This window comes from Aspergillus viridinutans (genome assembly GCF_018404265.1).
Source record: "Aspergillus viridinutans IFM 47045 DNA, scaffold_9, whole genome shotgun sequence".
NCBI lineage: Eukaryota > Fungi > Ascomycota > Eurotiomycetes > Eurotiales > Aspergillaceae > Aspergillus > Aspergillus viridinutans.
Window position 1 is genome coordinate 787,089 of NW_025091225.1, and position 25,242 is coordinate 812,330.

General features: G+C 52.2%; 14 protein-coding genes and 1 non-coding gene across 15 annotated transcripts; 7 read left to right on the forward strand and 8 right to left on the reverse strand.

Annotated features, from left to right (window-relative positions):
- Window positions 1-249: 249 nt before the first annotated feature.
- Aspvir_009893 (uncharacterized protein) lies at window positions 250-693 on the reverse strand (the record flags this gene model as incomplete). The annotated part of the gene is made up of 2 exons (XM_043273031.1): window positions 250-580; window positions 689-693. 2 exons carry the CDS (start codon window positions 691-693, stop codon window positions 250-252), a joined length of 336 nt encoding a protein of 111 aa, XP_043128966.1.
- Window positions 694-3,279: 2,586 nt separating this feature from the next.
- Window positions 3,280-3,399, reverse strand: Aspvir_r0024. The gene has a single exon (XR_006253213.1). It is a non-coding gene; the product is annotated as a 5S ribosomal RNA (ribosomal RNA).
- A 480-nt stretch (window positions 3,400-3,879) lies between these two features.
- On the forward strand, window positions 3,880-5,457 carry Aspvir_009894 (terpene cyclase; the record flags this gene model as incomplete). The annotated part of the gene is made up of 9 exons (XM_043273032.1): window positions 3,880-4,049; window positions 4,101-4,224; window positions 4,283-4,301; window positions 4,361-4,555; window positions 4,613-4,745; window positions 4,822-4,911; window positions 4,966-4,999; window positions 5,049-5,272; window positions 5,388-5,457. 9 exons carry the CDS (start codon window positions 3,880-3,882, stop codon window positions 5,455-5,457), a joined length of 1,059 nt encoding a protein of 352 aa, XP_043128967.1.
- Window positions 5,458-6,684: 1,227 nt separating this feature from the next.
- On the forward strand, window positions 6,685-6,948 carry Aspvir_009895 (uncharacterized protein; the record flags this gene model as incomplete). The annotated part of the gene is made up of 2 exons (XM_043273033.1): window positions 6,685-6,877; window positions 6,935-6,948. 2 exons carry the CDS (start codon window positions 6,685-6,687, stop codon window positions 6,946-6,948), a joined length of 207 nt encoding a protein of 68 aa, XP_043128968.1.
- Window positions 6,949-7,087: 139 nt separating this feature from the next.
- Window positions 7,088-7,398, reverse strand: Aspvir_009896 (uncharacterized protein; the record flags this gene model as incomplete). Its single annotated transcript, XM_043273034.1, has 2 exons — window positions 7,088-7,194; window positions 7,251-7,398. 2 exons carry the CDS (start codon window positions 7,396-7,398, stop codon window positions 7,088-7,090), a joined length of 255 nt encoding a protein of 84 aa, XP_043128969.1.
- Aspvir_009897 (fumarylacetoacetate hydrolase family protein) lies at window positions 7,399-8,145 on the reverse strand (the record flags this gene model as incomplete). Its single annotated transcript, XM_043273035.1, has 2 exons — window positions 7,399-7,811; window positions 7,866-8,145. The coding sequence occupies 2 exons, from the start codon at window positions 8,143-8,145 to the stop codon at window positions 7,399-7,401; spliced, it is 693 nt and encodes a 230-aa protein (XP_043128970.1).
- Window positions 8,146-8,569: 424 nt separating this feature from the next.
- Window positions 8,570-10,286, forward strand: Aspvir_009898 (carotenoid oxygenase family protein; the record flags this gene model as incomplete). The annotated part of the gene is made up of 5 exons (XM_043273036.1): window positions 8,570-8,752; window positions 8,800-8,923; window positions 8,988-9,364; window positions 9,421-9,558; window positions 9,621-10,286. 5 exons carry the CDS (start codon window positions 8,570-8,572, stop codon window positions 10,284-10,286), a joined length of 1,488 nt encoding a protein of 495 aa, XP_043128971.1.
- A 195-nt stretch (window positions 10,287-10,481) lies between these two features.
- Window positions 10,482-13,069, reverse strand: Aspvir_009899 (putative C6 transcription factor; the record flags this gene model as incomplete). The annotated part of the gene is made up of 10 exons (XM_043273037.1): window positions 10,482-10,621; window positions 10,676-10,716; window positions 10,759-10,885; window positions 10,957-11,444; window positions 11,504-11,653; window positions 11,712-11,904; window positions 11,964-12,464; window positions 12,523-12,749; window positions 12,816-12,916; window positions 12,986-13,069. 10 exons carry the CDS (start codon window positions 13,067-13,069, stop codon window positions 10,482-10,484), a joined length of 2,052 nt encoding a protein of 683 aa, XP_043128972.1.
- Window positions 13,070-13,523: 454 nt separating this feature from the next.
- Aspvir_009900 (2EXR domain-containing protein) lies at window positions 13,524-14,171 on the forward strand (the record flags this gene model as incomplete). The annotated part of the gene is made up of 1 exon (XM_043273038.1): window positions 13,524-14,171. One exon carries the CDS (start codon window positions 13,524-13,526, stop codon window positions 14,169-14,171), a length of 648 nt encoding a protein of 215 aa, XP_043128973.1.
- A 381-nt stretch (window positions 14,172-14,552) lies between these two features.
- Window positions 14,553-14,989, reverse strand: Aspvir_009901 (uncharacterized protein; the record flags this gene model as incomplete). The annotated part of the gene is made up of 2 exons (XM_043273039.1): window positions 14,553-14,857; window positions 14,917-14,989. 2 exons carry the CDS (start codon window positions 14,987-14,989, stop codon window positions 14,553-14,555), a joined length of 378 nt encoding a protein of 125 aa, XP_043128974.1.
- A 99-nt stretch (window positions 14,990-15,088) lies between these two features.
- Window positions 15,089-15,677, reverse strand: Aspvir_009902 (uncharacterized protein; the record flags this gene model as incomplete). The annotated part of the gene is made up of 2 exons (XM_043273040.1): window positions 15,089-15,351; window positions 15,422-15,677. The coding sequence occupies 2 exons, from the start codon at window positions 15,675-15,677 to the stop codon at window positions 15,089-15,091; spliced, it is 519 nt and encodes a 172-aa protein (XP_043128975.1).
- A 308-nt stretch (window positions 15,678-15,985) lies between these two features.
- Aspvir_009903 (putative salicylate hydroxylase) lies at window positions 15,986-17,712 on the forward strand (the record flags this gene model as incomplete). The annotated part of the gene is made up of 6 exons (XM_043273041.1): window positions 15,986-16,036; window positions 16,102-16,660; window positions 16,716-16,872; window positions 16,935-17,090; window positions 17,146-17,285; window positions 17,336-17,712. The coding sequence occupies 6 exons, from the start codon at window positions 15,986-15,988 to the stop codon at window positions 17,710-17,712; spliced, it is 1,440 nt and encodes a 479-aa protein (XP_043128976.1).
- A 483-nt stretch (window positions 17,713-18,195) lies between these two features.
- Aspvir_009904 (uncharacterized protein) lies at window positions 18,196-18,888 on the forward strand (the record flags this gene model as incomplete). The annotated part of the gene is made up of 1 exon (XM_043273042.1): window positions 18,196-18,888. The coding sequence occupies one exon, from the start codon at window positions 18,196-18,198 to the stop codon at window positions 18,886-18,888; it is 693 nt and encodes a 230-aa protein (XP_043128977.1).
- Window positions 18,889-19,270: 382 nt separating this feature from the next.
- On the reverse strand, window positions 19,271-20,801 carry Aspvir_009905 (uncharacterized protein; the record flags this gene model as incomplete). Its single annotated transcript, XM_043273043.1, has 3 exons — window positions 19,271-19,479; window positions 20,184-20,260; window positions 20,359-20,801. The coding sequence occupies 3 exons, from the start codon at window positions 20,799-20,801 to the stop codon at window positions 19,271-19,273; spliced, it is 729 nt and encodes a 242-aa protein (XP_043128978.1).
- Window positions 20,802-22,515: 1,714 nt separating this feature from the next.
- Window positions 22,516-24,840, forward strand: Aspvir_009906 (uncharacterized protein; the record flags this gene model as incomplete). The annotated part of the gene is made up of 1 exon (XM_043273044.1): window positions 22,516-24,840. One exon carries the CDS (start codon window positions 22,516-22,518, stop codon window positions 24,838-24,840), a length of 2,325 nt encoding a protein of 774 aa, XP_043128979.1.
- Between the last annotated feature and the right edge of the window lie 402 nt (window positions 24,841-25,242).

Below are 25,242 nucleotides of genomic sequence, written 5' to 3' on the forward strand. Positions count from 1 at the left end.
CTCCCTCACATAACTCTACCACCACCTGATGTATTTCTGACAGCTACCTAGCAGATATAGCTATTTCTAGTTCCAAGACCTTTGAATCAAATTCAAAATTATTCTCCAGCGCTTTACTTATTGGCGTTCTTTTTACAAGACCAGGATCCCGTTGAAATATAAAGGTGAAAATAGCTTGATTAAAACGATCACTGCTATCGAAATACGAACTCGACGGATAGATACATGGCCCATTCCCCCTTGGAGATCTTACAGATCACTCAATCCACTCTCAATCAGCTCAGGCTCATGTGCCTTGAGCTTCAGAATAGCATCATTCCCTAACTTTGCACAAATAGCATCCTGAATTCGAGTTTGGGTCTCCTCATAGAACGGCTCCCGGTGGAATACATCGTCATCCGTCTCCAGCAGTTGCAAAATCACCCGGAGAGCGTTGTCGCGGGTGGTATACAGATCGGTTGCCCAGATGACATTCTTCAGATTCATCAGCCCCTCCCAGAGGGTATTTGCCACGGTCGGCTCATCCGTAACACGTCGAAAATCAACATCATACTCCTTAGCAACGTCGTCAACATGGCGTCTGCAGCATGCGGATAGCGGCACTGGTATTCCTTGCAGCCATGGTAAGCTGGTAGTAAATCAGGGCTTTGCGTTCCTTTCCGCGAATTCGGTTTTCATTGTCGTTCACGCCATCCGCAGCTTCGCGGCAACGCTGCTCTGCTCTCTGTTTAATACTGTCATCGAAGAAGCCGAAGATTCCATTCTCGATCTGAAGAAGTGTATGGACAACTCAGATAACGTGACTTTCTTTGACACACCCACCTTACCCTTAGAACTTTTCAGTACGGTAATTTAATACAGAACCCGCCGTCGCCCCGGATTAATCTGTCGCGGTGGAACCAGAGATAAGGTTATTTAGAGTTTTAAATCAGATCCCGCTTGCCGCAATAGGAAGGAAACCTGCCGTGACATAAGAAGTTAACTGTGGACGCATTCGAACATCTAGAAGTCATCATGACATCTACTGACATGCCTACAGATATTTGCAGTGGGCCAAATTTTTGAAAATATTCCTATCGTTCTACAACTTCTAACATCTTCGTACGATTACGAATTCCCACCAAAAATGGCTGGAGCTGCCGCTGCCGTTGTTGCAATTGCTGGCGGGGTTGCCAATATATGCAACGCTATAGGAGTGCGGGTCTCGGTTCTCTTGATTCTTGGAAATATGGCCCAGACTTTTGAAGTGCGGGCATTATATGATGCGCAGATTTTGTACCCAGTTGCCAGTCGAACAACCAACATAAGCTTTGAGTGTTTTAGAGTTGGTCCCCAGACTGCTCTAGAGCAATCTGTCGTGGGATAATGTGACCAATAATTGGATCCAAGTGTAAATTCCACGTCATATTGATAGAAGATATGAGTCCCAGTGACACAATAGCTCATGCATGAAGGTTTAGGGCAAGTTAATCACTGTTTGCAGACAATAGAAACTGGAGTCTGTATTTTAGTAGCTGGTCGAGTGATGCCAACCTCATGCTATAAAGCCATGCTCACTCTATCATATTTGTCTGCTTGGTCCTATCAATACTAGTATCCCTAATTATCATCTATCTAGTCCTGCAATAACATATCATCTTAACAATTCCCCAATGGATCCGCAACCAGAAAGCTACAGTGACTACGTTGATCTACGTATCACTGATAACTGTGCTGGGCCAGTCGCTGTCCAGAATGCACAAGTTAGCTGGTAATTGCTGCCACTCTCTTACCAGCCTGATTGGAACCAGTTTTTCTAATTGTGTTTCTATGGCAGGGGAAAGTTCTATAAATACAATAATGAGGATAACGAGCTCACTCCCCAGCAAGTTGATGGAACTGTGATCAACCCTGGTAAATCTGCCGATGTCTGCGCTTGTGGCAGAAAGGGATCCGCTTCAGGGACCACAGGATCTGTGGATTTGGTAGATACCACTACCAATGCGAGAATCTGTACACTCGCTTGGAACTGTCCCTATAGTGGATCCAATGACCTTGAGGTGCAAAACCAGAACAGTAACTACACTGTTTCACCGCCGAATTACTCACCTCGTGGGCCATTGGGAACTGTCCCAATCAGCGTCTCCGACTCCTAACTTTCAAAGTGTTTCTGTTTTAAAGTCATTGCTGATGCGAGCTACAAAAGAGAAAGGGAGAGGTCGACTTGAATAAAAAGTAAAAATGGGAAAAAAAGAAATGGAAAAGGAAAAAGGAGGGGGCAACTATAAAACTGACCAGACGCAAAGGAAACACCTGGTGAAATCTGCCACAGTTAATAGCTTGCTGTTGAATTTGAATTATGTACTTAATAAGTTGTGTTCCCGCATCTCCTAACTTTTCGTGCAAAAGGCAGAGTGTGACTGTTCAAAGTCATTACTGATGCGAGCTACAAAAGAAAAAGGGAAAGGTTTGATTGGAATGAAAAAGTAAAAAAAAAAAAAAAAAAAAAAAAAAAAACAAAAAGAAAGAAAGAATCAAACAGGAAACAGAAGGGGAATAGCATACTATAATTAAGGCAATGCCTGTCAAGACAGTTATCCAATGCTATTTCTCATGCTTTCTTCCTTGTAACTTTCAGTGCCCACCCAGGATCAAGGCCAATTTTCATATTCTTCCACTGCTACTTCAATAAGTCTAGGAATGTCGTTGAAATTGTCTCAGATAGTGCTTGGCGCTGCTTCAGCTTCCCAGGAGGAACAGACCAGAGGCCGGGCTGCGATGGAAGGAGGTTGATAGTTATCTGTGGAAGCATAGACCCGGTAAATCGATATTGGTCAAAGATTCACTGGAGTGCTGTAGCGGAAGCAGCCATGGTTCAGATCCAGATGTAACATACCCAGCGAGGCCTGTCTGCTCCATCCCACCATGGAACAGGGAATCACCGACCATATCAGTCAGCGGTCCACTTTCTTGCAGGTGGTTCTCCAGACTTGTGCTTTGTGGTGGTCTAATTCTAAAAGAGGAAAACAGCCTATTACTCTGGACCAGCACGCGAGCACATCTCATACACCAATAGACATCAATGTGATCCTGCAGCGCTGTCAGAATAATCCGAGCTTTGCGTTTCTGACTGGTCAGATTGCGGTCCTCCTCCAAAGCGGCCACGGTTGTGGTTTCGTAAACGTAATCTACACGGCCAGATTCGGTCTTGCAGCAGGGATATTGCCTAAGCCACAATACAGTCTCAGTTAAGCCCTGCGTATCAACATAATAAAAAGATATAGCAAAAACAAAGACAAAAACATACGACAGCCGGGATTCGCTGGTGGTCACCCACCCAACTACTAACCGGCCGGCGTGTGGCTTAAGTACGGCTGAGCGGACGGGAAGCCCTGTTTTCCACACCCTGTGGTCGTATGTGCTAGGACGGAAGCACGATTATCTTAAGATCTGTCAGACTGCGCATTTTCCTCCCATTCAGCTTCTCATGTACCTAATCTACAGGCGCATATACCAAGGGCCGTGTCAGAGATGGATGGGGCCATGGAGCCCAACCAGCTCATACACGCTGCGATTGTGGATCACTGGCGGTGTGAGTGATAGGACGTCCTCCCATCAGAGGCCAAGGTCAGGGGTCAGCTCTAGTCAAGGGCAGAAAAGGTGGCGCCTTAATTTTGACATGTCATTTGCAGAGGCTGTCGAAAGCAGGTCTTAGAGGTCAAGCAGAGCATACTGAATAGTGGGACACTCTGGCTGAAGATTGTCAACTTCTACAGAAAGATGAGTGTGCCAGCCACCAGCCGTGCTTCCGCTTTCGGGTTGAAGCGGGAAATTCAGAGTATAAGAAGATGAACCGGGAGTAAGGTCCATCAAACACCAGGCTTTATCTATGCATTCAAGATGACTCGAACAGTTCCAACCATACAATCCCATGTCGATTTTCGGCAGTCAATCAGAGGTCAAACGGCCGGGCTGCCCAACTTCTACTCTCTTTTTCCTGAGTGGAAACCTTGGCTTCATCCGGAATATGACCGTGCTCGTGACGAAGTGCTTAATCCATGGATTGAACTGTGAGTGCACTGGCTTCAGTATATACTGCCAACATTACTAAGGTTGCAAAGCTGGGTCCCTGATGCAGAGACAAGTCGCAAATTCCAGAAGGCGGATTTTGGCCGTTTCGCTGCCATCATGTGTGCAGATGCGTCGTTTGAGAAGCTGTGCATTGTAGCAAAGGCATTTGCATGGGTTCGTTGCCTCTTTTCGCCTGACGAATACTCTGAATAATCTGCTAATGCACAGACAGTACTTCATCTGGGACGATTGTAAGCTTTCGACGAATCGGACCCCAAGGTTGAGAGACTAATTGATTACTGCTTCCTAGTATTTGACTGTGGCTGCCTGACGCATGATAAGATGGCTATCCCGGAATACCGGGACAAGTCTATGCAATACTTCCGCGCAGTTCTTTCCAGCAGGGAAGATGCTCCGGACCTATCGGGATGCTCAGACGAGCTGCAAAAGGCGCTATTGTGCTGGGATGAGGTGGCGACCCACATTCGAGAGGTCTGTTCAAAGGGTATTGGGTATTCTTTACCTTCCACTTGTCTTCTGTCTATTGGCTAACGTGGCCGAGGAACCTGTGAGGTTCTACTGGAGAATAAACTGTTTTTCCTATCTAGCGCCGACACTGTCGATACCATCTGTGATGGAGACTGTGTACCTTCCTTGGCGCAATACTGGGCACGTCGAGAACGTACCGCCGCAGTGTATGCTACTATAGCTACTATTCCGGGCGCAACTTCTCCGCTTCGTTGACTTTGGACCCGTACTAACGAGTAGTAGGTTCATCTACGGGGTCGACGTCAGCAAACGAGAGCTAAGTGATGAGCTGATACAAGCGTTATTCAGACATACCTCTTATTTGGTACACATGTGAGCTTCTTCTAGGTCATTTCCCCGTGGCAATCTGCTGACCACGGTTCGCAGGATCAACGACATGTTCTCCCTCCGAAAGGAAATTGTATGTGCTTTTTGACAATAAAACTCCACGTTCTGACACAGACATGCAGGGGGACAATCAGATCGAGAACCTGGTTCCGATCTTGATGCTCAATCACAACATCGATTGCTGCAGCGCAATGGAGCGGGCGAGCTTGCTTGTCCAGGAGGCCGCCTGTGCCTTTCGCGAGGTGGAGAAACGTCTACGCGAACTGTCGCAGCAAGCGCCTAATCCAGTCACCGAAATGTTCCTGCAAGGGTGCAAGGACGTCGTTATGGGATTGACTTATTGGAGGTATTTTCCCTCGTGCATCCCCATTTGCCAGACTCGTCTGGTCTTGGCTATTCTGGCTTCGCTGGACGTCATCGCTTCTTCATTCTTGCCGTGAAATTGAGACTGACGGGAATAGTTACACTGGGCAACGATACTTCAAGCAATCAGAAATCGGTGTGGACAATGTGATTGAGTTTCAACTCTGAGGAGGACAGTTACGCACAGACAGCAGCTTCCTCAGCCCTCTGCAGGCATGATGCAAACGGTGGATTCTGGTCGAGCGGTGTAAGGGCACAACCGGAGATAGATTCCGTCTAGAGCAAGCGAGTATGTGGCTAAGGTGAAGATGGGTCCAACCCGGATGTAAAGCATGTGATGCTCTGATTTCGTCTCACCGCTACTTCCAGAGCCCTCTTATGACAGTCCCAGAAGTGCACCCCGCCACCAATCTATTCAGCTTCCAAGAAGATCCTTGAAAGTTTGTATAGGTCTCCCTCGATCTCTCCTATATCAGCTCTAATGAAACATATCTTTCGAGACCCCGGCACTTTCCTGCCTAAGCGATGGCTCAGCGAAGCGGGCCAGACTTGGATCAGTGAAGGGTGGCATTCAGTCTAGGTGCATATCATGCATTGGAGTGAGGTTAGTCCTTGTATAGTGAGACGTGGTCAGCAGTTGCTGGCTTTCTTGCCGCCCTTTTCCCAGTGGCATTTGTAATCCACCAGTGCTGGGTGGAAGCTTTATAACACTGGCTTGCTGCCGAACCTTATTTCTCGCGAGCTACGACACTCACTCACATGTGGAGTGTTTTCCAAGTGGCAATGGCATGGGCTACGTGGAGTTGCAGCGCTGATCAATTAGCCGGGTCAATGACACCAACCAACTATGTTGAAAAAACGCATATGATAGTGGATTTATAGGTGTAGGCGCACTTATCCTAACAGACTCCAACTCCTCGACCTCAGGTTATCATGTCGATGATTAGGAAATATGGTAGGAAACTTACCTATAATTCTGGGTGGACTGTTCTATATATGGCCAGACTCGACCAGGACGCGGATACCGTCCCGCTAGCCACACGTAGACAGATCAGGGAGCATCATAGACCAGATGCACACCCCTCGCCTTGCCACACAGTACCAGCCATCAGATCGGTATGCGCGAATCCTCCGTGGGAGAGTGGTCGGGACACGCGTCATTGTCCCTACCGATCCCCGAGCCGCGGGTATAGAAAGGCATTGCCCTCCCTAGCTAGGGGAGGGGTTCAATCCTCTCCATGGTCAATTGAGTCCAGACGTCGCGCGTCCACAATATCAGAACGCTGTTCGATCGGACAGGGTTTCCATGTCTACGCGTGATACATCATTCAAACCTCAGACGGCACCCTGATCGACATCACTAACGAAGGCTATCGGCGTGCCAGCGCGGCCACCATGAAGTCGGGCTTCGAGGAAGAAGACCCCACCGCCGTGTTCGTGGCCGATGGTGGCCAGGACTGGTACAAGCGGACGGTGCCCAAGTTCGAGGTCAGTGCAGTGTTCTTGATGGTGCTCGAGGCATCCACCCAGCAGGTATATGTCGAAATTGATGTCTACGAGGGCTGTGAGGTTCTGGGAAAATCTCTCTGTTTGTATGCTAAAGTAGTGAAGAACTACATTGCAGCATCTAAATTTAAACTGATAGACACTATCTGGTAAGATCAGATCAGGATCATCCAATCATTTATCTCAACGCGAGATCACAGGTGGGTATTTATCTATTCATACTATAGTGATCTTGCTCCTGCTCTGCTTTATCCATCAAAGTACATACATCATCTAACTCCCCCTTCTCTCGCTACGCATAAACAACGTTATTCCGCAAGGTCCCAATCTGCGAGATGTGCACATCCATCTGAGTCCCCGGAACCAGCCACTTTGGGGGGTTGAAACCCGCGCCCACACCTACTCGCAGTCAGCTTCCTCAACACGCAACAGCAGATCAAAAAGGGTCCACTTACCTCCGGGGGTACCTGTCATGATTACACTGCCCTTCTGCAGCGTCGTGCCCTGGGACAGATAGGAGATCAAGTAGCGGCAGTCGAACAGCAGATCGCCCACCGTCTCATCCTGCCGAACCTCGCCATCGATGATGGTCCTGAGGTGCATCTACGACGGATCGGGGATCTCCGATGCCGCGACCAGCACGGGGCCCAGGGGCGCGAAGGTGTGGAAGCCTTTCGAGAAGCCCCACTGGGGGACGGTACCGGCGTAGGCGGGATCGCGCTGCAACTTCCGGGAGGAAATGTCATTGCCGGCCGTGTACGCCGCCACGTACTCGAGGGCACGCTCAACGGGGACATCCTTGGCGTCCTTGCCGATAACGAGACACTGCAGCCCGGTTAGGAGATCGCGGATAAAGGGAGAGGATGCGGTGAGACAAACTAATTCGCCCTCGTAGTCCGCTTGGTCGTCCTGCGCGATCCGCGGGATCACGACGGGCTCGCCGTGGTCATTCACGCAGGTGTTGGGCTTGAAGAAGATGAAGGGGAAGGGTGGGGGCTTGCGTCCGACTTCCTTGACTGCGGGAGCAGTTATATATTTGGTTAGGGAAAGGGGCTGGGCTCACAACGTACTGTGTTTGGCGTAGTTGAGGCCCACGCAGCGTGGAATGGGTACATCACTGGGGGCGAGCGGGGAGAGGATTTGTTTCACAGTCACAACCTCATCCGTCACCTTGGTCTTGCCCGTCGTATCGTAGATATCCTGGCCTTGGATGATGCTGGCTTGCAGCTGATCGGCTTCGGTGACCAGTCCAAGATTGATCGTGCTCTCCGCGGGCAAGATGGGCTCGCCGCGCAGGATGCGGCCATCGAGGGCGCGAAAGCGGATCAAACGTTTCCAAGGAAGAGACATATTCAGCTGGCAGATGTGGAAGATGGATTGTCACCGGCAGCCAGAGGACGACCAGAAGCCTGCGGAGTGTATTAACTACCTGTCTCCCATGTTAATAGCTCATCCGGTGGGCCGGGGAGTCATCGGGGAGAGAGCGGAACGGTTGCCTTAGTGGTCTCTCTACGGAACTCGGCCGGAGATTTGCATCAGTCCAGCCGAGAAAGCAATGCATGGAAGACCCCCGTTGTTCCCCGGCAGAAACCTTTCCCCGCAAATGACGGGAAGGTGTGGGGGGAGTCGGGGGACATACGCGGCGTTGTGCCACAGTTTTATGGGAAGGAGACAGATTACATAGGCGTATCACTGTACCTGGCAAATGCTATAAGCGTCCCCTTCAATAGGGATTCTCCTTTTACAGGTCATCCCACAATAATACACATCCAAGATGTCCGAGATCAGAGCGTGCTTTCCTGATCGCCCTCAATTTTTGGGGTTCATGAAGCCCTGTCGGGTGGAAGGAGATGTATCCCAATTGGAAGTGTACGCTGAAATCCCCAAGGAGATCGATGGAGTCTTCTATCGGGTAATGCCCGATCCTCAACTGCCTCCCTTCATCGAAGATGATCCCGTAAGGAACCTCCTTCCCCAGGCTTCCAGCAAACTGACAAGAGACAGTGGTTCAACGGGGACGGAAATGTCGCCGCCTTCCGCATCCACGACGGCCGAGCATCCTTCCGGCAACGGTACGTGCGGACGGAGAAGTTCGTGCGAGAGCGCGAGGCTCAACGGGCACTGCTCGGTTAGTGATCAGCTGGCTCCCGCGAGAACAAACGCACCCATCAAAAGCTGACAATCTCGACCAGGCAAATACCGAAATAAGTTTACCGATGCAGTGGAGTTCAAAGTCCGCAGCACCGCCAACACCAATGTGGTCTTCTTCAACGGGCAGCTGCTGGCACTAAAGGGGGATTCTCCCCCTTACGCCATGGATCCCGTCACGCTGGAGACCAAGGGGCTCTATGACTTTGAGGGCCAGCTGCCCAGTCTCACCTTCACCGCGCATCCAAAGTTTGATCCGGTCACGGGCGAGATGGTCTGTTTCGGATATGAAGCGCGGGGGGATGGGACACCCGACGTGTGCTACTACAGAGTCTCGCCCACCGGCCAATTCATGGAGGTGGTCTGGCTGGTCGCGCCGGTGGTGGCGATGATCCATGACTTTGCCGTGACGGATAACTGGGTAAGTGACCTGTTTCTCGAAATGGCAGTGGGATATCAGGCTAATGCCAGACACAGGTCGTCTTCCCGATCATACCTCAAGTGTGTGACATTGAACGCATGAAACAAGGAGGAGACCACTGGCAATGGAGCCCCGAGACCCCGTTCTACTTGGGGGTCATGCCACGACGGGGCGCCAAAGCCGAAGATGCCAAGGTACCTATGCCAGTCCCTCTCCTGCCCTCTGTCTGCAGTAAGAGCAACTAACACCGATGCAGTGGTTCCAATATAAGAATTCCTTCCCGGGCCACACGGCCAACGCCTACGAGGATGAAAACGGCCATCTGGTGATCGACCTGGGCTTAAGTGAGACAAACGTGTTCTTCTGGTGGCCCGATGCCCAGGGAAGCGCACCCGAGTCCAGCTTGATTCGCTCCCAGCTGGTCCGATTCACCCTCGATCCCCAGACTGAGGATCTCGCCCTTCCCGAACCTAAAATGCTGCACCAGGGCAACTCAGAGTTCTACCGGATCGATGACCGGTTCGCCACCCATCCCTATCGCCACTGCTGCTTCGATCTGATGGACCCGCAGCTGGGTACCGATTTCGAACGGATTGGACCCAAGCTCGGGGGTGGTTACCCCTTGTATAATGCCTTGGTCCACTTCGACAACGCCACGGGGCAAACAGAGGTCTACTTCCCCGGAAATACCCATCTGGTCCAAGAGCCGGTCTTTATCCCCCGGAAGGACTTGACCACGGAGGGAGATGGGTATATTCTGGCGCTGGTCAATAACTATGAGACTATGGCTAGTGAGCTCCATCTTCTGGACACGCGAGACTTCACTCACGCGCAGGCCAAGTTCCTGCTTCCGGTCCGCTTGCGCCAGGGTCTACATGGAAGCTGGGTGGATGGGAGAGATGTCAGGCCACAGACAGAGTAATTGTAATAGAATCAGCGGTCCTCAGTGCCGTTCAGTCAAAGGAATAGAAATATTCAAATTGATAGATTATCTTACTGAACACGAAGATTGTGGCCTTTTGTTTTCAACGAAAGAGCAAGAACAGTGGTGCTGTTCCAGAGCCTTCCTTGACTGTTCGTGATTGAGGACCGGAGATGCGGTCGATCCTGATATAGTCTACCAACGTTTCAACGCCGGTGCGTGCGTGATATTCGTAAACAAGTCATCCAACAGAAATTCTCCACATTCCATGCCAAAGGACGAAAAGTTAAAGCCCAGGGTGGCGCTGCTCATGGCAGGACCAGTCGGGTCTTCCGCTGTGCAATCTGATTAGTGTCATCAAGTCCACCACGGTGCACAGAATCCCTTACGCTGTAAACGCAGGACAGAGATTAACTGCTCAAGATAGTACCTGCAGCGGTCCACCATCCGATTGCCCGTATCCAGTCAATACAGAGTTGCGACAGCGCGACCAGGATAGAGCTGCATATTGGCGGGCTGGTGCACGGGGGAAGCTTGGGCCGACTGCCTTGCGCGCTGTACCCAGGTGGCCCCAATAATGACCAGTGCCGCGTTGAACGCTGTCCCCCAAGACAAGAAAGTATGAGCAACCGGCAAACTGGAATGGAAGCGAAGAGGAAGGGCAACTTACTATAATACAAAGAGTACCACCACGCCCCTAGAAGATCGCGCTGCCACCCTGTTGCAGAGACCAGTTCGTGGATTATGTCGATAATGTTCATGGCCGATTCGACGCACTTGTTCATGCTACTGTGGCCGATCTCATTCAGAATCCGCTCTTGGCCAGGCTCCAGACCGGAGGCGAGGCTCGCGTCGAGAAACTTCACCAGGATGGGCCGATGCAGCAGGATCTGGGTGTGGAGATATCGCAGGGTGAGGATAACCCGGGACTTCAGGGAGAACGGCCGCGGCTGGTTCTCCGACTGCTTGATTTCCTCGCGCAGCCCCTGCAGCGTTAATTGATGAAGGCTCTCCGGAAGCGCCATGACCCACGAGAACAACTGATTCTCAATCGACAGCACCCGGCCCACCGTCTCACCAACCGACAGGCCAGGGCCACAGCCCAGATTTTGGCCGTAGACCTGGTCAATGACGTTGCCCATCTGCTTGTACAGGGTTCTGGTCAGGGTCAGTCGGTGCGGGCAGTCGAACTGGGGGAGGTGTGGGGGCCAACTGACATGGTGCTATTAAAGAACTGGATGCTGTGACGGATGGTCTTGTCATCGACGAACGGTTCGCCCTGGCCAATACTATCGATGACGGGGAGGTCCAGCTGAACATAACTGTCGGGGATCGCGGGCGGTCGTCCGAAGGTCATGCTTAAGGTTCTATGAGGCTGTTTAGTCGGAATCCACGCCCAACGCAAGCACGGAGAGGGGCGCATACCGATCCAATACCACACAGCCAAACCATGTTCTTTTTCGTATCTCGCGCTCAAGAGGGGAGAACGCCTGGGAGGCATCTTTCGAATATAGCCCGAGCTGCAGCGCGGCCTTGACGGCGAGTCCGTGCACGGTCCACGCCTGGACGGATTTCTGCGTCCCCTGGAGATACTGGCCCATGAGCAGGAGATACTGTACTACAGGAAGGTCAGTTCGCTACTACGCCAGAGTCGGGGGACAAGGTGCATCAACCCACCGACTTCCAGGGTCGTCCCTCGCGGCATTTCGCCCCGGCACAGGTTCAATGCCTGCCGATAGTAGACGGTGGATTCTTTGATCCGCGTTTCCGCCGGGGCATGGCCGGACACGGCGGTTACCTTGGCCATGGCCAGCATGATGCTCAGCAAGCCCAACCAGGTTCGGCGGACTTTCTTGGCATTGTTCTTGAATTCATCATATGTCTCAAGAAAGGTCGGGGGGTGAATGTACGGGAACAGCAATCCCGTATCGTAAAAATACTGGCGAATCAGCCGTAATGTCTCCTCGGACGAGGGCAAGGTGGGATTCGTCACGAGCCCGGGCCGCCCAGCCGTGGGCGTGAAGCCCGACAACGGCGATGGCGGCCGGGTGGCGCTGACGAAGCCGCCATCATAGGCAATTTGATCGATCCGGGGCGTGTTGATTTGATTTTGGCTGCTTTCGCGGTGCGACACTGCGCGGGACAGGTGCCGCAGAAAGGCGATGTTCGAGGATGGGCCTGCAGCAGTTTCCAGTTAGCTTAAGCGTTGGACGGATGGGAGACGCATCGCCTTCACCGAAATACCCGCAGTCCTCCTCATCCGCGAAGGTTACCGCGCCCATGGCATCAATGGGGTCCTCAGGCCCTGCCAGGTCGGCCAGGGGCTCATGGCAGGGCTCTAGTTGACCTTCGCTTGGCGGGCTTCTGCTGGTCATTTGCGCCGCTAGTCCCGACAGGTCCGATCGCATGGTGGTGAGGTTTTTCTCGAGCGACTTCACCCGGGACTCCAGATCTTTGAGGTAGCTTAGGACCGATTAGCACACACTCACACACACAGCAGCAACAACAACGGGATGTTTCAAGGCTCACTCTTTTTGCACAATCACATTTGTGGCGGTGACTGGCGGGGTATAGACACATTCGAACCCCAGGTCTTTGCACATGCCACACTGGGGCCGGATGCCATCACACTAGGGACAGCAGCGATCAGTGGGAGGGCTCATCTTTGCTGCACGGCGGTCCCCGGATGCCCTACCTACCCTGGACTTTCGCGTGCGACATACATCGCGGCGACGTTTGCCCGGTGGCCCCTGGAGAGAAAGTTGATCGGACGGCGGCTCCATAACGGGGGGCGGGTGGCCTTGATGCTTGCCTGTGGCTTGGCTCAGCTTCTGCTCAGCTGTCTCTACCGGGCCCGTGCAAGGGGAAGGAATGGAACCGGGACTGGGGACGGGGAAAGAGGCAAAAGGGTAAGCCGGCAACCGGGAAAGTCTGGATGTTGTACCTCGGCTGAGTAAGACCAGAACTACTCAGGTAGTTAGTTAACTAGACTGGCTGACCAATCTGCACTTTGATTGGATCTAAGTAAGCCCTAATCCAACCTGCCACTAAATGCATTAACCATATATGGGATAACCCACGGTTCCTGGCGGGTGTAGTTAGGGAGGGGTAGAACTAGAGCATGGAATTTCGATCGGTCCTCACATCGTTCCTCAAAGACATGGGGGTTGGAACCGAGGGACAAGGAAATTCCCCTTTGAGAGAAGACACAGAGAGCAATATTTCCAATATAACCCCATGCTAAACTCCCCCAAATCCTTTCCGCAGTTCCCCCTCCTCCCCGTGGAGATCCGGCGGATGATCTGGGCTGCCTCCCTCCGCCACCACAGTCCGCCTCGCCTCTATGAGGACACTAGGGGATCCCTTATGATACCCATCGATCGCTCAGCAATGATGGCTGAGGAACGGTATATCCTCTCTACCTGCCGCGAGGCCCGCGATGTGGCCCTGAAGCTCCTTCCAGATACAATCGCCCTCGCAGGTGGCAGCATGATCCGCTATAACTCGAGCGCCGCTGCCCCGACCGCCGGGCAGGGGCCGGAGCAATGGCTCGACATCCTCTCCAAGGCGCGTAACGCCGCGAAGTGTGAGTTTGATTTCCTAGTGGTTCGGCCAGGTGGCAAGTGGGCCCAGGACGAGGACGACGGAAGCCAGCAGTTTTGTGGGCAGTTCTCCGACCCGTTCGGCGGTGAGGATTACTTCTTCAAGGCGCAGGCCACGGACGGGTCCTGGTGGACTTACGACGATCAGAAGGGTTTCCTGATGGGGGTGTTCATGTCCTTCCTCAGTGCAAAGGGTGGGGCGGTTCGCGAGCAGCTAGGGTTCGGAGGGGCTTTGGATGGGAGACTGATCAAGTTGTTTGTGGATGTGTCTGATAATTGTTGAGGGGAGGATTTGCCCCTTTGAATCAATAGCCTGGACTGAAACGTGCATCCGAGTTTATTACTTCCCTTTCTCTGACTACGTTGGTTTCAGGGCATTGAGTGATGAGCTTGTCTTACTTATCTAGGCTTAGACAGAAATATATTTCTCTATATGTAGGCAGAGAATAGTCCTATTGTATATCTATATAGACTAAAATATATATATCCTAGTGGTATGGCTAGAATACTACGGGTCGCCTGACTAGCTACCTAGTTGTGGTCCATGGATATATCCATTACTCCATTAGCTACAGTCCAACGGCAACCGACTACTCTGACACAATACCTTCATTAGTTAACTATTCTACCTAAAGGTAATGAACTGCATAGAGCACCTCCCTCTTCAGTCGGAGATTAGTTTCTCGGTATCAACCTCAGCTGACCGATAGAAGCCCAGCGCCGTGATCATCGGCTTATCGTCGAAGCGGTAGAGATAGACCGTCTCGCCCACATCGGCAAAATGCTGGTAGGCATGCCAGGAGGGTACACAGAAGGTGTCTCCCGCTTTCCATTCCAGCGTTTGGCCTCCGACCTCCGAGCGACCCTTGCCGGCGATGACATGATAAACGGCGGACAGGGTGTCTTGCCGGCGTGGGGACGACGTGCTCGCATTCAGCCTCTCTGCGCAGCTGCCCAGAACACGACTCACTGATCGTACCCCCCTCCGCTAGTTCCATCCGTGCAGCATGGCGTCGGAAGCGGCTTACCTTCTCGACCATCGGCTTTCAGATAGCGCTGTGTGGCCCAATTGCCCTCCGTCTCATCCAAGCGAGCCTTCATCTGGTCCCAGGGAAAGACAATGGGAGAGGCAGACGTGTCGACATCCTCGGCCGGGTAGCGAGGCTCGCTATAGTGCTCGACAGAATGGACCGGGAAGTGTCAGAAGTTGGGCAGATCCAGGCCGTCCAGCCAGATCATCGGGCCGCTGCCGTCCTTGCCATGGTCGTGGTAGTTCCAAGTAGGCGTCAGTATCACATCTCCCTTCTGCATGCAGATGCGTCTCCCATGCACCGCTGTAAATCCCCCGTTGCCCTTGATGATATAGCGCATCGCAAACGCGGTGTGTCGGTGCGCTGGCGCGGTCTCATTCGGCATGACTAGTTGCAGGCCGGCGTAGAGCGTATCGGTGGTGTACGGGGCATCTACTCGGTTGGGGGTGTCACTAACAGGTCTAGAGAGACCACCGGCCCAACCAATCCCAAAGGGGCATACCTCGAGCCGGGTTCACCAGCATCAGGACTCTCCGCTCCGCCTGCTTTTCGGTGACCAGGTGACCGGCACGAAGCAGGTTGGGGCGGATGCTGTCATACTTCCACACAAAGGGAACGGCGGTGTCGTTCGGTTTCGGGGGGTTGAGTCTCGTCATCTGGGTCCAGAGGGGCAGGGTCTTGCTGGCCTCGAGATCCTGCAGCAGTTGCGCCGCGCTGTCCGCGTTCTGGGGAGGCGTGTCCATCATGGAGGGAGCCATCGCGAGGGTTCGCAGGATTATAGAATCCGGCAACGTTTAATACAGCTCCTCCGAAGTCGATCACTGGGCGTTCGCCCGGGAACTTATGCCTTGTGTGGAAGGCGGATGATGAAATGCCTGTCGGGCATAGAACGGGTAGAGGCACACGGCGGGGAGAGGTCGGGTCGGCCTACAGCCCGAACCCACCCCTCAATCAGTAGTCAAGTACCTTGTAGTTATAAGAGGCTACCTCGAGTTCATCTCCAGTACGGGCCACATCATCAAGTTATACGATACAGGAACGTCTCCCTGTCAATACAGATTTTGCCATGGTTTCCAGAGAAGGGCCGGGCGCGGCTCCCAATCACCAGTCACTCACGGTAAGTGTGTTGGCAGTCAAACGACATGGCATGATCATCTTTCTGACAACCGAAATTGAGAACAGATGCCAACCTACCCCGGCAACTGCCTCCAGTTTGCAAAGACGCTGGACGGCGTCCTTCCCAGTTCCCCCAAGCCCACGGGCGCGCCAGTGCGATTGAGCATCCTTCTTGTCGGTGCGGGTCTAGGAGGCCTGGCCACGGCCATTGCTCTCACGCAAGCCGGCCACAACGTCACCGTCTACGAGCAGACGGCCGTGCTGGGGGAAGTGGGTGCGGGAATTCAAATCCCGTCCAACTCGACCCGCATCTTGTTTGAGCTCGGGCTAGAGCCCTACCTGAAGCCTCACGTCACCTCGCCAGAGTCTATCTCCTTCCGTCGATGGCAGAATGGGAAGGTGATTGGAAAGACCAGGCTGCTTCCGGACTTCATCGATAACTTTCACGCGGCTTATTACGTGATCCATAGGGCGGACTTTCACTCGGCGTTGTGTCGGAAAGCCAAGGATATGGGTATTGAAATCCGGCTGGGGGCAAGAGTCGCCAATTATGATCCGGTGCTGGGTAGCATCACCCTGGAAGACGGCACAAGTCACACGGGAGACCTGGTCGTTGCGGCAGACGGTACGTCTTCCCTTGCTACCTTTTTCTATGGCCACGTGAGCTGAGAGGATGGCAGGCATCAAGTCTGTGGCTCGGAAGGTGGTCCTCGATGGTGAGGAGATGCCTTTCCTAAAGCCCGGCTTCGCTGCGTATCGGGCGGTCGTTGACGCGAACCGGAAGCGAAATGACCCCGACGTGTCCTGGATCCTGGAACGACCCGCACTGAATATTTGGTAGTGTCTTCACTTGTGGGGGAGTTCCCCAGGAAGTCCTCTTTGCTCACGCTAGACCACAGGATCGGCGACTCGAGACACGCCATGACCTATACGATTGGGGCAGGCAAAGCCTTCAACATGGTGCTCTCGCACCGGGATACCTCCGACCCAGCCACGTGGAACGCGCAGACGGCCCTGCAGGATATGAAGGCCGAGTTCCAGGGATGGGACCCTGTGTGAGTCTCCTCATGCATGTCTATACGACGTCCCCTTGCTCACATGTACCCACAGCCTCACCAAGATTATTGGGATGGTGGAGAAGACGATCAAATGGCCCTTGATAAGCGGCTCCTTGCTCACTCGCTGGACGAGGGGCAAGTTGGTCATTCTGGGCGATGCGGCTCATGCGATGTTGCCGTATATGTCGCAGGGTAAGATGTACACCCATCTGGAGTGAACCCCATTGACTAATCCGTCATAGGTGCGGCGATGGCCGTGGAAGACGGCGTGGCTCTGGCGCGCTCCTTATCCCACATGCGGTCCCCGGAGCAGCTGTCCGAGGCATTAGCCATTTTCGAGAAAGTGCGGGTCGTACGGGCGAGCCAGATGCAGGAGGCCAGTCTGCTCAATGGCCAGCTGTGGCATTTTGCGGATGGGCCCTTGCAGGAGGCGCGCGATGCGGCCATGGCGCGGGAAGTGGAGGGTCTCCCCTTCAGTCACAGTCCAAATCAATGGGGTGATCCGGCTACGCAAATGTGGTGCTATGGCTACGAAACTGAGCGCGATATTGACTGGGCATGGACGGAGGGAGAGGGGGTTGCTGAAAGAGTAGAGAGTCGATACCGTAACATGTTATGACCTATCCTGTTCGGCTGAATCCCGCAATTTAAGGAATTCAGCACATCTATCACCAGTAGCTAGCTGCCTAAGTGCCGCTTACGACGTGTCTACCTGTCAACCAGAATATGCCTATCATTTCTACTATGCTAGAAATGGTCGTCTAGACACCTTTTTGGCGTAGTGGAAAAATGGCTGACACTACCTTACTAAGCTACCGGGCGATCCAATTGGAACCTCCTGGGGCTGGCCTCATTTCCCAGCAGTACATCACGGCAGACCCCACAATAACCCCCTTCTCACATATAGCACCCAGGGAAGCTTACAATGAGGCTTCGGGCCAGGGGTATACCTAGGCAGTTATTTCTCAGTCCCAGTCCTATCCCGCTCAATTTTTTGAACGCGACTCGCCTGTTCGGAGCCAGACAAAGATATCGGGATATCCCCCATCAGGCCTTCTCCTCCATTCCACCAGCAACAACCTCGCCTATCTGCCTGAGCCAAATGGAAAATCACACTCGGCCACCGGCTCAATTCCCTCCCGTGCAGAGACTGTCTCCACGCCTCCCGGACAGGAGCCCCACGCTCACCCCGGCCGACCGAATCGAGCGGGATCTCCACGAAGATGGCCTTCGCGACTGGGGCTTTGTTATTTACCGGTGTACCTACCAGAGCAATACAGCCTGGGTCGAGTTTATGCGTCGGCTACTCGCCAATACCAAGGACACGCTGGAAAGTTGGGGGGACCTCGATTTACTTGATAATCTAGCCCTGACCGTGATTGAAGACTCGAGAAGCTTGGACGGGGCTACTACGGCTGTGATTCGACAGCATTTTCGGCAGTGGGTGGCGACCGCAGTGCAAGAAGCACCGGATGCTACTAGCCCGCGGCTGCAGTTGTCGCAACGATACAATTTCTGTCTGCAGATTACGCAGGATGTCTTGGACTCTGTCCTCACCGATGAAGAGGAGGGGGGGTTTGTGCGACTTATTCGAAGGGACTGGAAGGAGTATGACCCGTTCTATGAAGGGGAAAGGCTTGAGGACGAGGAAGAGGCGATTGAAGGGTGTACTTTGGAAGACGTGGGGTGGATGAAGGTCCCGTTCGATGGTGTGATGGTTGTTCCTTGGTATTACTTGCGTGGAGCGGGTTGGGAGCACGAGTATCGTCGTCCGCCCGAGATTGCTCCTTTCTGATAGTCGACTTGATAACGCTTTGAGGTGGTATGGGACATGACAGTCGTTCTTTTGACTAGACCTGATCAAGCTTGAAGACGCCGAATCAATCCACGAGTTGGGCATGCTTGTCGGTTCTGTCTGGAGGTGCCCAGACGCATTGATCAGAGACGTACCTGTGGAGGGGATAAGGTGAAGGCGGGAATGTGATAGATCGCGCATCGTGTCGTTCACTGCAGATGTGAAATGCCTTATAGTAGTTTCCGAGGGAAGATCCGTCAATACCGTGGGTCGAATTGTCGTGTCTATATGAAAGGGTAGTAGAGTATCTGCGCTGGTATAGGCGCTAATAACGCCGAGTAATATACTATTTACCGTGTCATTCTTCGTCTTATAACGTAACCTAGAAGCGGCAGATGTTTGCTATAGTGATATACTGTCGCATATCCTCCCAGAACTTCCGCGCAGCTTCCTCCTGCGACTCAACGGGGGTGTTATCATTGATGGAGCCGGAAGCCAAGTTTGCATGGGTTCCATTTCTCTTGCTGAAAGCTGCAAGAGCATCGTTTTTTGCCTGTGAGTTGACTTGCAAATAGACATTCTTTTTCCCGTCTTTGGACTAGTCAGCGTCTAGGCGGAGTTGGTAAATGGAATCATTATCCTTTATCTGCGCTGGTGCAATGCGTTTGCGGGGGTTTGTTTCTGGAATAGTTTTTTGTAAAGCCCTCCCTTGAAAATCGCGTCTTCAAATTGCTTCAGGACCTTGGACATCTTGTTTGACAAAGCTCTCAGGAGAGGAACATAAAAGGACGAGAACAGGTTCGGTTTCCAAGGAAGCGTTAGACAAAATAAAAGGAAGAGTGCAGTGTTGAGATGTTTCTGAGGATCCCAAAGGCAACTGGAGATTGAAGTGTTTATATAGACTGACACACATCCGGGACGGGTACTTGGGGTAAAGAGGGTCAAAATACGAAAATATAAAGTGAGTACATTCAGTTTCCTCGCCAGGGTAGAACCTACCTGCTTAAAACAGGATAAGGTCTTGTTTAAGATCATTAAACATAGAAGTTAGTCCATGAAATAGATAGCTACACTAATCTAACTGCTGTGGTGAACATCTCCCGATCAAGGCAAAGAAAGAGAAGAGGGTTTCAAATTCTTTACATTCCTCTTTGCCCTTCAACTAAGATAGTGGCAGCGCCTCATGTGTTCCTGCAGATTATCCCCCCGATTAAAGACAGCAGTGCAGTCTTCCACGAGGCAGGGATGCGCGCCGGGCGAGATATGTAGTGTTTTGATATGGCGTACAAGGTCACATTCGCGGCCGAAGGCGCCGTGATAGCGGCAGCCTTCCCACTTGCATTGAAAGAGGCCTGAGGCCGTGTTTTGCGAACTGTGACACAAGCGCAATGTTAATTAAGATGCAACCTTATGCTGACGATGGAAGAGCAGGAGGAGGAGAAGAGGAAGAATAAGACGAAGACTACATACTCTGTGGTTCGGCGGCGTTGCCGAGTCTTTTGTCGCTGCCCGATCACGCTAGTGTCCTGCGTGTTCTGCGTGTTCGGCTGTCCCTGGGGCGGCAGATGACTGAGTGGGGAAAAGGGGTGCAAAGCGACAGCAGGCTGAGAACAATTGCTGGAACGAAGATGTGCCCGGGGATTTGGGTCGGGATTATTCGGGCTGTCGATCACAACAGGCCCCCATTGGCTTGTGTTCTGACTCGGAGCAGGTACGGCGCTAAACCATGCAGCAAGATTGGCATCACCGGGACTAAGTTGGCTTAGTTGTAGCTGGTGTGGATTACATGTAGTCTTGGTAGGGGGAGATGGTAAAACGTCGGGTCCAGAGGTTTGGGGAAACGTGCAAAAATCGGTTGGCTGCCCAGGGACATAGTCCTCTGCCAGGTCGGGATAATTGGCCGCCCACCCCATTGTGAAGAAAGGTAGCTAGGCTAAGTACTGTAAAAACGATGATTAAGCACAAGAACTGGAGGAATAGAAACAAAGGTAGAATCATCCTCCGATCAGATGGAAGAAAGGAAGAGGTCTTAATATAGTATAGACCCCCAGGCGGATCTTGTCAAGTTTCTCTTTCCCATGTTGACTTCCTAGTTTTGTCTACACTGATCATCGAGGCTTTCTGGTAAATCGCCTTGTGTCGGCAAAGGGATCGATCCGATATTTGAGAACGGACCAATCAGAATTATAAGATACGACCTCTGGTGAGCCATGGGCCTGGAGGGAAACATTACATGGAAGCTCTTTAGTTTGTCTTAGGCTGAACTTAGCGACGCCTCAGGCTCAACTAATGTTGTTTCAAGGCGTCAGAATGGAGAACCATAGACGAATAGCAGACGCGCAGCGCTGCAGGAGAATACACGTAGACTCCAATCATCAATCTGGCGTCTTGGCGTGAGATGCATCGATATTTGAGACTCGGCCAATGAGAATAAGTTTGGGCCTGAATCTTACCTCACCGTCTCTTTGGACGAGAGCCTCGCTCCTGGTAATAAGGCTCACCTGTGACGATTGCTGTGTTGTGCCCTGCCTTATTTAAAAGTGACAGCCCAGCGTTCTATCCTCTCCCTCCTCCCTCCTCACAGCAGTTCTTTTCGGTCGAGTCCTGATTACAGAAGCTCTTTTGCAGTATTCTTTTCCTCAAAAATCCTCAGCAAACGTCAGCGCTCATAGCCATGGCAGACACGGAATGGGAAACGTTCAGGGCGGAGATCGAGCGTCTTTACATATCGGAAAAGAAAACCCTTCCTCGGGTCATGGATGCTATGAAATCCATGTATGGCTTCGAGAGATCGTACGTGCTGAGATACTATACTACTGGACTTGTATATACATAGCTGACAAGGAAACAAAAAACAGCAGTACCAACGCCAATTCAAGAAATGGGGGTTGAAAAAGTACGAACTACGAGCAGCAGACTGGAAGGTCATTGGGAGACGAGTCGAGAAGAGAAAAAGAGAACACGGCAAAGAAACCGAGGTCTTCTTTGACGGCATTCAGCATCCACCCGAGAAGGTGAGGAAAGTGAGTTACAAACAGGCTTTTGTGTCCGTAAGAGACCAATTCCTTGGTGGTGAGCCTCCTCTGCCAAAATGCCGCTCAGTACGTTTCTAATAAAGCCCTAGGCCCGTCCCCATATACCCCTGAAGGGGTCGTGGTCTGTACCCCAGCATCACCGGGCATGCGTCTTCAGTGGGACGCATCTCTCCCTTGGCTACGATTCTCCAAACTGCTCCAACCAGCACAGGGCCAAGGTACGAGACGACGGAGCCGTTCCTTCCTTCGACTTGTGGTAACTGTCCTATAGATAACGTATCGTCCAGCCTCGCAGCCTCACCTCGGAGCGCTGAGGTTTCATCCCACAAGGAGAACCTGGATTTAATGCAAATACTTGGCTCAATCGTGCCCTGGAACAAGCTCAGCCAACCTCCGAATATAAAAAGTAGCTCCCGAATAGCCACGGCTCTCAGCATACTGATGCCGGAAGACTTTGAGGGCCAGCATCACACTCTTTCTGCAAGGCTGTGCGACATCAATCAAACAGGCATGGATCGTCTGCATCTGGAGCTGTTTCTGTTATCGAACAATCTTTGCAACGCAAGTCTCGAGTGATGTATCCGGCGCAAGCATGGATTCAAATGACAAGCGCATTATGCAAATGTTCAAAACGTCTGGTTGGACCAGCCTGAAGCGTCTGCAGATCCTTCTATCAACGCCAGAGCCAACAGCTGGCGCCATAGCTGAGCAGCTCTTTGCAAGTGCATTGAGATTGGTCGACCTGGACACTGTGGAGATGATGCTCAGGGCCGGCATGAGTCCAAATAATCCGATTGAGACCGTCCGCTATGGGGCGCTTACGCCCCTGCAATTTTCCGCGTCGATTGCGTGGGAGGAAGACACGGGCCTTATGGACCTACTTCTATCTCATGAGGTTGATGTGAACTTGTCATACAATGGGAATTCCGCCCTCCACTATGCCATCCGAAGCGATTGTGAACAGGCAATGCGAACACTTCTGTCCCATGGCGCTATTGTTTCGCCGTCGTGTCTTCGTGATGCTGCGATGTATGACATGAGCAGCATTGAGATCTTCAGGGACTTTGTTGATGCATGCGAGGATGTGAACGCACGAACAGGGTGGCAGGATATAAGTGCCCTTGCCCAAGCTGTGGAGTCCCGAAACGTTGCAATGATAGACATTTTGCTTGCTAAAGGTGCTGACGTCAATTCCCTGGTGGCTATAGAGTTTGATGACGACTGGGGAACAACCACTGTTCTAGGCCTTGGCGTCACGTCAAAGAAGCTTGAAATCATAGAGCCTCTATTGCGCGCTTGTGTGAATGTCAACCCAGATGTGGATGGGCTGCCTTTGGTTTCGCCCCTCGCGCTAGCTGTCGAGGTTGGATGTTTCAAAATCACCCAACTTTTGCTCGAGGCAAAATTGGACGTTGCAGCTGCTGATGGCGGTGGAAAAGTAACTCTTCTTGAGCGTGCCGTGAAGAAAACCAACGTGGATTTGTGCAGATTGTTGATAGCTCATGGTGCCAAGGTAGATAGACCTTGGAATCATGAGGAACAGAGCTCGTCCGCTCTCCTTGTTGCACTGGAAATGAGCAGCCTTGAAATCGTCAACTTGTTGATCACCTGTGGAGCACGACTGAATGATGTCTACAGCAGAGCCCCTGGAACTGTGCTTGGCGCCGCCATTGAAAAAGGAGACCGAGCACTGCTTCATATGCTGCAGAGTGCTGGAGCGTCCGTGTTCCCCCCAAAGCTACGCCGTATCGGAAACATGGAGACTGCTATATATCTGCAGCAAAGTGGAATATTGCAGGGTATTTTGCAGATATGCGGACGCAGTATTCTGACGGCTGCAATATTAGCAAAAGACCATGAACTAGTGCAGTACCTGCTTGACATCAACATCAACATCAACTTCCTAGCTACGACTACAGATGTTGAATGTTCTAACTCTGAGCAAACACCACTGGGAGCAGCAATCCAGACACGCAATTTCTTTGTTGCTGAGGCTATCCTTCAACGGGACGCCAGGGTCACTGACAGTGACCTCAGTCATGCAGTCGCTGCTACTATTTCTGACGACAACCGTACTCAATTCCTGGCGCGCTTACTGACAGGCTTCCTTGGAAAGACTCCTACGGCAGTTGGTAATACGATACTGCTCGGGAGATGCGACCTCCTGCAACTCATTCTAGAGGCAGGCGTGGACCCCACAGGAGCGCCACAGATGTTTGAGGAGGTTTGGGATCTGGATGGATTTTGTCTGGATACCCCTGAGTCGGCACTCGAAATAGCAGCAGAGCAGGGCGATAGGTCTATGCTGCAGATTCTTCTTCAGTCCGCCCCGTGGGACCCAAGGTCAACTGGCCGTGCTTTGACAATTGCGGTCTTTTTGGGTCAGAATGACTTGGCGGAGGACCGGCTAAATTTCAGGCCGGACGTGAACCAAGAAATAACGGTTTTCTATCCGGATGATGAGGATGAATATGGAGACATGGTAGAAGCAAGGAAGGAGGTCTTCACTCCTCTTCAGGCTGCGGTCAAAATGCAGCAGGTTGCCGTGGCGCGGAAACTAGCTGAGCACGCCGATATCAACTACCTAGGCGAAGGTGCTCATCGCCGCACGGCCTTGCAACACGCAGTCGACAACGGAAATATGGAACTGGTAAATATGCTTCTTGCTCACGGGGCTGACGTCAACGGGGCCCCTGCTACCGACGGTGGCGCTACGGCATTACAGATCGCGGCCATTCGAGGATACCTTGGCATCGCCCGAAGACTGATTGACCTAGAGGCAGATGTCAATGCAGCTCCTGCAATATTCAATGGACGCACAGCGCTGGAGGCAGCAGCCGAACATGGTCGGATCGATATGCTTCAGATGCTTCTTAATGGCGGGGCATCAATCACCGGCGATGGCGAACAGCAGTAACAGCGTGCCTTGGATCTTGCGGAGAGGAACGGGCATAATGCTGCTGCAAAGCTTTTGACATTCTTTAAGCACCGAGCACAGTCTAGCTCTCCCTAATCAGTTTGGAGGATATTAGGAAGCACCAGCGGACGGTGAGATGGTGCAGCTCGCGCTGTAAGAGCAAAGGCTTTCACTGTAGGGGGGTAGCCGACGCGTTTTAACTGCCTTCATAAAAGTCGAACCAATTTAGCCCACCGCCATGCCACTAAGAGTGTATACAAATTCAAAAGTGTATAGTAAGTAAACAAGAACGATCATACTTGTAGTATCAGATCTGAAAAGAAGGAAATCTGCGATCATAAAGCTATACATGGCTTCATATGGCCCATGCGTTGGAGTGTGAGTCAAGTCAAGTGAGACACA